The sequence below is a fragment of the Aythya ferina genome, assembly GCF_964211825.1.
Source record: "Aythya ferina genome assembly, chromosome: 19".
Lineage (NCBI taxonomy): Eukaryota > Metazoa > Chordata > Aves > Anseriformes > Anatidae > Aythya > Aythya ferina.
In genome coordinates, this window is record NC_140309.1 from 7,684,654 (window position 1) to 7,695,223 (window position 10,570).

Consider the following 10,570-nt stretch of genomic DNA (forward strand, 5'->3'; position numbering starts at 1 on the left):
TTGAACAGAGCATGAGCTGAGCAGCGCTGGGATCAGGAGGGTATTTTGCCTGTGAAGAGCAGTGCACTGATAAGCAGAGATATGGCAGGCCTTAACCTTTCCCTGGAGCAAAACCTGACCCCTGATGACAGCTGCCAAGAGATTCGAAGATGTCGATTCGGCATCTGTCTGGGAATTGGTGGTCTGCTGGAATACTTGTGGCTCCACAGCACAATCCTATGAATGTCTGCAAAGGTTTCCAGGGAAAGAAGGGGCAGACTGTGATGCCTGTAGCTGAATGTCAGTGCTTTCACCCCGTTGTTGCAAAAGGCAATGTCTTGTCACAGCTTCACTAGTGTCTGAGATGGGCACAACTCCCTAGCTCCTTTTTCAGATGTAGCTTACTCCAGATGTGCACTGCTATCATTAGGGATCCTTGGGAACCCTCCACCCCAGCAATCCATCCCCTGCTACGTAAAAAGGTCAGACTAACTCACCGTTGCCTGCCATGCTGCAGCTATTTCTGTATAAAACCACGGCTGGCCGTAGCAGATTCCGCTTCTGAACTCCCTCAGCTTCTGGGTAGAAAGTATGGTGCTCTGTTTTTGTGAAATAGCAGTTACAGAGCATGAGGGCCATCCTTCTGGCACTGTTTTCCTAACTCGGGAAGTCTGCCTTCCCTCAAAGGAAGGCGCAGAATGCTTCTGGGAGCCTCCGTCCCTGAATAGTCTGCACCATCTGCTGGAATAAGAGAAGGACTGACTCACTAACCATGAATTTCAGGGACGCGGGAGACTTTGGGGAATAAAAAGTACTGGCTCAAACCTGCAATTACACATTTCTAGTCGTCTAAAAGGGGAAAAATGGCTAAAGATAATGCCTACCCCTGTAACCAATGCAGTGACACGCACCCTTCAAAAAGAGGGTGTAATTATGGGGCCGTATAATTCTAACAAGTAAACCCACAAGAATCCATCCCTACTATATGGGCATAGCTCTAGCCCACAGGAACATTTTAGCTCACTTACTTATACGGATTCATTCCTAACGTTCAGAAATACCATCCCATGCCTCAGGTAAGTCTTGCTTTGGATAACACAACCTCAGCACTAACCTCCCTAAATTCCACTCTGTTGCACTGCAACCTGTGCAAAATTTGAAGCACAAGTCTTCCTTTTCACGCCTCTGCCCTCCACTTCCCCCTCTTCTATAAAGTTTTTTCCCCCTATTCTCAGATTCCTGAACAGCATTAGTTCTTATTCCCTATTTTCCTTCTTTCTGCCATCCCTCCTCCTCCAAAGTATTCTTGTCAAACTCTTAATTTCACCTTATTTGTCAGTACAGCAGCACTCCATGGCTGTGCTTTGCCGAACAAATGAACAGTTACACCTACCTTAAGATTCTTTTCACTCCACTGACTCTGCAAAAGAGGCAGCTTGTAAAATGCAAAGTAATATTAATGTCTCCGCTCAGGAACTTCCACTTCGCTTTGCTAAGCTTTCATTTTGACTGAGCTCTGTTCTGAAGAGACACGACTAGCACTGGGCGTCTGCTCTATAACTCATCCGCACCGCTGGCTGAGAATATCAAATAAGTCTGAATAACTTTAATACGAGATGTATTTTTTTTTCCCCTTACTAAAGCAAATTCATGTGAACGTCATCAGAACTTACTTCCACAGCACTGCTTGGAGAACATACTGTCTTGAACTCCAAACAAATCAACAGGAAAATATTTCCATTGATTTCACAGAACTGATTTAATCCCTTGCATCTATTCGGATGAGTATTATACACCATTTCAGGGATATGCTCTACCTGCAGGAATAAAGCTTGATTTAGCCTATAATAACATTCTGTACAACTGCCGCTCCAATTTAAACGGTTTAAACCCAAGCCTTTATTTAAACAGATGAGCTTTCATTTCACAATACAGATAAGATATAAAAAACTTCTCTAGGAGTCCTTCCATAAAGGGCATTTTAATATCATATTTGTACGAAAAAAGTTACCAAATGAAACAAAAACCATCAGGTCTCCCCAGCTAACACCCTCATTTTTGAGGGGATGGTGGAAGACTATTAAGTACAAACATCTTCCTGCAGATGACTTCTCACAGAACAAGCTGAGAAACAGCTGAGAGCAGAGCTGTTGCTCTTCGTGTTATAGGGTTACCTTTGAAGCACCGACTAATCACAAAGCAATGCTCCCTGATTTGCTTTTTCTGCAAGCAGAAACAGCTGCCAATGCTTCTCCAAAACTGTCCTTTCCTATTATCTGAGGGATTGTATAAGTCCAGTGCAAGCAGGCATGAGTAATTCCTCATTACCTTTTTGCAGCAAGGCTGGCAGCCCCAAAAGATGTCTCAGCAAAAACCTAAACTGTGGGCACTGATATTATTGGCCACAGTTTACTTCCAGCATTTCCAAGTAGACAAACAGCTGGAGTGGCTCGGGCCAGCTACGTGTCAGTTCAGCCCAGTATTCTGTCTCTCCCAGTAACAAATGACTGGGGGAAAAAAAAATCAGAAAACCACTAAGAACGTGTAAGTAGGGACAGAGAAAAACAACTGCTCTCTCATTGCATCTCTCAGCTGCTCAGTTCGATATTACATCTGACCGCCGTCAGCATTCAGTGGACCTGTCTTCCACTATTATTATTTTTTTTTAATCCATGTCTTCCATCTTCTGCAATATCTAGTTACTGTAAGTTTTACAACTTAATACTTCTGGAAAACGCACTGGTGTTTTAAATAGGCAGATACGTGGATACTGATGAGTGTTCCCCATGACTCTTCTACTATGAAAAATAACAATTACCCTCTGCCCCTTCCCTTCTCCAGACCACTTATTGTTCTATAAGGTCCAACAACATTCTCTTCATTCTTTTTTTCCTTTTTTTGGCAAAAAAAAAACCTTCCAGCCGCTTATGTTAGTAGCTTGTTAACTAGTAACTATCAATGGATAGAACCACTTCTGAATATCTTCCCCTTAACTGCTTTAAACTGGATCCTGCTTCCACTTTAGCAGCCTCTCCATTAAATCTTCAAACACCGCTGCAGTAACGGTACCTCCGAGATGGGAGAAAGTCTCTCATGTGACATGGGGCAGAACTGAGGGGATAAAAGGCTTGCTCAAACGCGGCAGGGAAGAACAAGGCTGAACGTTTGGCTGGGTCCTGTTTTAACCGCTGGACTGCCCTTATCACGGAACGCACATTTGCTTTGGAGGCGAGGGTTCACAAGCGCGCACAGCCCAGCCAGAGGATCACAGCAAGAGAAAATGGGAGCAGAGCACTTTAAGAGCGCCCTGGGAAGCTGTAACCTGAAGCCAGCCGAAGGCTGGGCTGGGGAGGCAGCAAAAAGCAGATGTGGCTGCGTTGAGCTCACACTGGCCCCGGCTCGCACCCGCTGGGAAGCTGCTGCAGCGGCGGCCGAGAGGAGCCTGAGGTAAGGGGCAGCTCGGGCTGCTGGCGCTGCCCAGTGTCGGCTGCCAGCGGCCAGGGAGTGCCAGGGGTGTGAAGGGTGCAGGGGTGATGCTGGGGAGCTCTTGGGGAGCTGGGGAATGGAAAATAAACGGTGCTGCTGCAGGTGTGAAAAGGCGCAGCGACGCCCGCCAGGTAGGTGAGCGATGGCAGCGAGGGTTGGCAGCCAGCAGCATCGCAGGGCACCTCTTTGCCACCGGGGTTGATGTGTGCTTGGTGACAGGGGAATTTTTTCCCCTTTTCTGCCCTTCTGGTACCTGTGTTGCAGCTGGGAAGAGGCTTTTTCTTTGCAATGGTAGCAATTTTGGCGATAGGCAACTCCTCGAGGGCTGGTGGTCGCAGGATGCCTCAGAAGTGGTGCTGTGGGACGGAGCAATCACAGAGAGGTCTGAGCTCGTGGGTGCTGTTTCGTAGGAGCCCTAAAATCAGAAGCATTCATAAACGATCTGAGACTTGTACCACTATAGATGGAAAGCAAAACGTTTCACTTTGCACCTGCAGGCCTTCACAAACAGACAGCTCCAAGGCACAGAGTTCCTCCTCTGCTCATTTCTCAAGTTTCTTCCTGCATCTTCCCGACTGTAACATCACACGCTGCATGCTGTTGCTCCTTCTCTTCTTTTTAAAAGGCAGCTACAGATTTTAATAGCATGCCTGAAAACATCCAACACCTTTTCTCCAACCAAGTTCTTCCCTCTCTGCATTTTTGGCTGCGGACTAAAGGCCACGCAAATAGAATCCAGATGTTCAGGCCAATTCAAATGCAAAAGGCTTTGTCTTTCTAAAATGGAAATTGCTTTTTGGCAAAGTTCGAGAAATATGAAGCTGGTGACAGTACTGGCAAAAACAATATAAATCTGCAAAACCAATCTCCGCTCCTATACTCCCAGGAGCTCAGTATAGTTGGAAGCAGGGATTGTGCTGAACCTCTTTTTTTTTCAGAGAAAAGGTTACGCTCCATGGAAAACCATCTCCAAAGTAGACTGGGCCAAACCTCTTCTGCTCAGCATGCGTGAACACTGCTTGCTTGGTGCAGGCGTCCTCATAAAGCCCTAGCCATGTCCTAGCTTTGCTTAGATGCACGCAGGGCTTGTCATCTTTTTCAGCATGGTGCCTATTCATTTTAAAGCTCTGCAGTGCTACAAGCCATCCCAGCATCATATCCACTGTCATACCACCAAACGTGGTTTGTTGCAGTGCAGTAAGTCCTCTTGATGAGCATTTCCTGCCCCAGAATATCTCATCTACTCAGCAACTGGGATAGCAGGAGGTCACAGGATGCGAGTGCACAGGGAAAAGAGGTACCACTTGTATGTTATGCTGCCTAAACATACATGAGGACTTCAAACCTCCACCGTGACACCATTCTCTCCAAGACAGAAGTACCTCTAGAAGAAAAGGGCTTGGGGAGGAAAGGGAAACGGTGAGCTGTCTTTCACTGAAGGAAAACCTCTGCCAGAGCAGACTGGGTCCTGAACTCTGGCTATCGTAGCCACGTGGCTTTAAGTTGTATTTCTACCAGCAGGCATGTTTCCTTTAGAGCTGCACTTAATCCGAAACACATGTTATTTCTCTTACTTCGCTGGATGCTTGGATCACAGGGGTTAGTTAAATACAACCCTCTTCCTTTAATTTCTGGGAATCTATATAAACATTGCCTCAGACCAGCCACAGTGGCGTCTGTACTCAGGGGCATGACACTTCTGCAGTAGCTCTGGTTTACCCGCAGTGAAAGCCTGGGTTACACACTGCCCTTTGGACCAGACAGATCTGGACCAGACAGATCTGTCTGGAAGGGCCACATATGCCAAAGCTGGAGTGATTAAACTCGGGTTCCACAGAAGGAAGCTTATCGGCTTTGGAAAGTTTGGTACTTTTCTCCCACCTCTATTAAAAATATGGAATAAGCCAAGCTCCGTCTCTAGATCTAGCCCAGCATTAGGTGTTTACTCCCAGCCCTTTTCCTCTCTGTCTTCTAAGAAAGATCTTCTATTGGTCTGTTATCAAACTGCAAATAAGAAGCAAAGGATTCAGTATAGCCTTCCAAGTACATGCAGACACAAGAAACATGGTAAATTAGTGCCTGAGGCAGAAAACTTGTTTACCAGAGCAGCAGACAGACAATTCTCTTCTGCCCCATTCAACAATGTGAATTTGCTACCTTTTATAAACGCTGATGTATTGAATTTTTAGTCTAAAACTCAGAAGATATGATTTAGTGCCTTCCTTGACCATGGCACTCAGTAGCTGCCAGCACCAGTGTGGTTTGGGCCACACACATCTGCTTTTGTGTTCAGACACACCCAGGCATGTGTGTTTGCCCAATTTTGAAGTCACTGGAGCCAGGCTGGCTGAATACTTAGATCGAGCTAGAGAAGAAGAAAACCCAGCTAAAATCAGGTGTGTGCTTCACAATCAAGAAGAACAAGCAGCAGCATGTCACTGCAGTGCCTGTCACAACCAGGTACAGCAACCAGCAGCAGCAGAGATGTATTTTTCTCAGTTGCTCAAACCATCATGTTCTTACTCTGTAGGTTCAGGCATGCAGATTCCAGTGGTTCTCCTTTTCCTGGGTCTTTTAACTGTCCCAAGCAGATCCCAGAACTCGGCTACTGGGCAGGTAAGTAGAAGACAACAGCAGAGAGTGAGAGCCATACTTGGAGCAGGTAATTTAATTTTAGAAAGTCTTACAAAAGGATTAAATGCTACCCTCCTAAGTTACTAGGCTTTTATTTAGCAACATAATGAGACTAACTCCTGCTTTACGTAGATAAAACCAAAGCAGTTGCAGTCATCTCCTGATGCGAGGCAGATCCAGGGGATTCCAACCTGAGCACTGCCTTCAGTTTTATTGGGACACGTTAAAGTGAAATCACTATTCCTACACGCTATCAGGAAGATTAAGCCGATGCTTCTGCAGATCACAGGAGAGTGTCTGCAGACTGCCTGCCTTTGAAATGCTTACGATTACACCTGCCCTTGTAAAGTGCAAGTCTAAACAAAGTGCTCCCTGTGCTTGCTAGAACTCTGCCACCACTGATGGAGCTAATGCTGGCGAGGTCGAGGAGGAAGATCCATTCTATAAAAGCCCTGTAAACAAGCTGGCAGCTGCAGTCTCCAACTTTGGCTATGACCTGTACCGTCAGCAATCTAGCCGGACAGCCACTGCCAATGTGCTACTGTCTCCGTTCAGCCTGGCTACGGCACTCTCTGGTCTCTCACTCGGTGAGTTCCTGCCCCCTTTTTTCACGTGCTGTTTGACTTGCCGGGCCTTCCTTCATGCTGTTGTCCTTGTTGTTGGCAGGGGCTGGAGAACGAACAGAAGATGTGATTTCTCGTGCTCTCTTCTACGATCTACTTAACAAAGCTGAGGTCCACAGCACCTACAAGGACCTCCTGGCCAGTGTGACTGGACCAGAGAAGAGCCTGAAAAGTGCCTCCCGTATCATCTTGGAGAAAAGTACAAGTCCTTCTTTGCCTCTATCAAAATTTACCTATATAAACTAGCAGCAGGTAGAAAACACTGAACAGATAGCACCACCATAACAGCCTTGGCTCTCACATACTGAGAAGCCACAACAGTGTGGAACACATTCCTGCTCCAGATAAAGCCTGGAATGTTTGTGTATGTATAAGTAAATGAAAAGACCAGACATGCACCAAAAGGTAGTGGTGAGAGAGCAACTAGCATGCACAAGACCTAGAAGAAACTTGCTGTGAGGATTTTGCCTTCACTCTAGGTTTCCTGGCAGATGCTGCTAACTACCAAGAACCACAAATCACATTTTCCTATTTGTGACAGCATTCAGCCAGTTTTCTTTGTTTAATTCATTGCAGAAATATTTGAGATATCTGCTTTCAGCATGCAGCGAACATCTGCTGAGAAAGCTAAGAGCTATCCTTTGGAACATGCTAGTCCCCAGAATCCAATAGGCTGAGTAAGCTACGCTCATATAGAAAAAGCTGGAGAAAAAAAAAAAGACAGACTGATTGATGTAGGAATAGCTGTGTCCAAGCCTTCTTTTGTTATCTCTCATCTTTACTTCTCAGAGAGAGTTATTCCATACCCTAGCATGGTTGGCTACGGGATTGGATCAGTTTCCTCCGCTCATTCTTTTTCAAAGCAGGTTTCAGGATACACGCAGCCACAGATCTGTTTTATGAGAGAACTGCTGCTGGGCTTTGGATTGCAGTTTGCAGCCTTGAAATTGTTTTGATAAGGGAGCTAACTGCAATATCGATCTTTTTGTTCCCCAGGACTGAGGGTGAAGTCTGCTTTTCACAGCCAACTCGAGAAGTCCTACAAAATGCGTCTGAGGGCATTAAGTGGCAATGCCCAATTAGACCTTCAAGAAATCAACAACTGGGTACGGCAGCAGACAAAGGGGAGGATCCTGCGGTTTATGAAGGACATGCCCACAGATGTCAGCATTCTCCTTGCTGGGGCTGCTTACTTCAAGGGTAAGAACGCTGCATAGTCTGTTACAGAGAAGGACTATTAAGTACATGTTAGAAGAGATGTGAGGGAATGATCTCACTGCCAATAGCACAAACAGACTGCCAGGGATGAATATAAGAGAGCGTTTGAGCACGTGTTTAATAAACCAGAAAAAAAAAAAAGCATGCTACCTAAACAGAAGTAGTCCTCAAGGGAGGAATTATTGCTTCTGGGAAGCTGAATCTTGACCTGTTTGCAATAACGGAGCAGAGGAGAAAGTGTAAGGTAGTAAAACTCAATAGCAGAGACAAAATATTAACATTTAGAGAAGGCAGAGGTTAAAAACTGCACTGAGCCTTAGTACCACTGTAGAGGGCATGGAGGGAGATGCTGGAAAGCTGTTCTAGAGCATGCTCCAAGCCAGCACCTACAGAATCCAGTGTCCTGGAGAATTATCGCTTAGAGACAAGGAGCAAAACAAAGGTGGGAAGAGAAGTGCTTTATGTGCACAGACACAATTGTTACCCTTTAAAATAGTTTTGTAATTGCATAAGTGGACATCAGCTTCCCAACAGTTACTCCACCCATGAGCTGGCTTGATTTATTTTATTTTTTTTTTTTAATTTCTCATTTAGCCAATTCTGAGATGAAAAGGAGGGGCCTAAAAGTGGCAGTAAATCAATAGGTCCTATCAGTCTATTTCCATCTCTACTACCACTCCTTTATGTCTCAACTTTTAAAGCAAAAATACTGCATATATAAAGCACAAGATTACTCAGCCACAGACACAAGCCCAGTTTCATATGCTATTATTCCAGAAAATCTTCCCTTTTATCTTTGGAAAAAATAGGGACTTGGGCAACCAAGTTTGACACCAAGAGGACCACTCTGAAGGACTTCCATCTGGATGAGGACAGAACTGTGAAGGTGTCCATGATGTCAGACCCCAAGGCCATACTGCGATATGGTTTTGACTCAGAGCTCAACTGCAAGGTCAGACAGCAAATATTGCACAAGACCTAAACCTACTGAGGAACAGGCTCAGCTACACTTACCTGTTAACCTATTCCAGAAGACAGCCTCGCTCCACCCATCAGGCTAGTTCTGCAATCCCTGTTTTGAAAGGCAGCATGCTTATCTTTGGAATATTTTTCTTTTACATTGGTCGTGACACAAGCAGTCCCGAGCTTAAATAATGTGCAGATCCTACTAGCCTGTATTGCTCTACTTAAAGTTGGGTGAGAGGGGCAGAACACAGAGCTTTTCAATCTCTACTTCTTTCAACAAATCTCTCACTGTAGAAAGAGCTCAAAGAAGGTGTCCCAGCTGGGAATCCCCCAAAGCAGTACTGTAGTTCACTACAGAACTCAACAAGTGAAAAAGAACTCCTGCCATCTACTAGCTGAAAGGGGGAAGCAGAGGGTTGATGAAAGCCTGGGCACAAGGAAGGTCAGGGAGCATCATGTACAATAAAAGCAACCAGATAAGGAGACAAAATGTTAACTGGAAAGGCTGACCAGGCAGTCAAGGGTTCAGGTCTGGGACTGGTACAGGGAGGGCAAAACTTTCTCCTGTGGGTATGGAGAAAGGTTTTATTTGTATTTTCTTATTTGTAACTGGCCTTCCAGATTGCCCAGCTGCCACTGACAGAAGGAGTCAGCGCCATGTTCTTCCTGCCTACGAAGGTGACCCAGAATATGACTCTGATTGAGGAAAGCCTCACTTCAGAGTTTGTCCACGACGTAGACAAGGAGCTGAAGACAGTCCACGCGGTGCTAAGCTTGCCCAAACTAAAGCTGAACTACGAAGAGGCACTTGACAGCACTCTGAAGGAGACAAGTACGTACATCACACTCCCTCTATAGACTGCCAGGTCTGAAAGCAGGAGGCAAGTTGCTTCCTGCTCACAGAAAATATGATGCTGGTGGGTTGTTAGCTTGGCCCTGCTCTCAGTCTGCACAGATTTCGCCATCAGCTAAACCACCTCGGTCCAGGACTCCTCAACTTTTTAATCATATCTTTCCATCAAGCTCATACACTGTTCCTGAGATGCAGAGGAGCACAGTACAAGCAGATCTAAACTTCTTCTCCCTGTTGCCCCCATTAAACTCTGCCTGAACAGCTATGTGATGCCCTCCTGGATCACAGCAGTAGCAGCACCCCTCCTCCACCTGACATCTATGCCTTTAATTAATGGAATTTTCTTTCTTTTCCTCCAGGGCTCCAATCACTTTTCACATCACCTGATTTTACCAAGATCTCTGCCAAACCCATTAAGCTGTCTCATGTGCAACACAAGGCAATTCTGGAGCTTAGCGAAGATGGGGAAAAATCCACACCAAATCCTGGGGTGAATGCTGCTCGTCTGACCTTCCCCATAGAATATCACGTGGACAGACCTTTCCTTCTTGTGCTGCGGGATGATACCACTGGAACCCTCCTCTTCATTGGAAAGATCCTGGACCCCAGGAGTGTTTAGATCCATTCACAGTAATTTGCAATGGTAGGGCTCAAATGGAAAGGGTGGTATTGGGAGGGATACTCGCTCCCTGCTCTGCTGCACAAAGACACAACTTGCAAATTTTATGCCTTTATGCTGCAATAAAAGAGCTTTTGCTATTAATCTCCACAACCCCAGTACTCTTCCTTGAAGGACTCTCCTGTCTACATC

At 45.7% G+C, this 10,570-nt stretch overlaps 1 protein-coding gene across 1 annotated transcript; it reads left to right on the forward strand.

Moving 5' to 3' along the window:
* The first annotated feature begins 1,866 nt into the window (after positions 1-1,866).
* On the forward strand, positions 1,867-10,531 carry SERPINF1 (serpin family F member 1). The gene is made up of 8 exons (XM_084493191.1): positions 1,867-3,426; positions 5,996-6,081; positions 6,485-6,686; positions 6,766-6,921; positions 7,719-7,922; positions 8,750-8,892; positions 9,528-9,738; positions 10,119-10,531. Exons 2-8 carry the CDS (start codon positions 6,004-6,006, stop codon positions 10,376-10,378), a joined length of 1,254 nt encoding a protein of 417 aa, XP_084349317.1. The 5' UTR covers positions 1,867-3,426; positions 5,996-6,003; the 3' UTR covers positions 10,379-10,531.
* Positions 10,532-10,570: the final 39 nt, after the last annotated feature.

Excerpts from the sequence above, each read along its gene's own strand:
- SERPINF1 (XM_084493191.1), top strand. The coding sequence starts at position 6,004 with ATGCAGATTCCAGTGGTTCTCCTTTTCCTGGGTCTTTTAACTGTCCCA. Across the intron at positions 6,922-7,718 it reads CCGTATCATCTTGGAGAAAA|GACTGAGGGTGAAGTCTGCT; the intron begins GTACAAGTCCTT and ends TTTGTTCCCCAG. Across the intron at positions 9,739-10,118 it reads CAGCACTCTGAAGGAGACAA|GGCTCCAATCACTTTTCACA; the intron begins GTACGTACATCA and ends CTTTTCCTCCAG.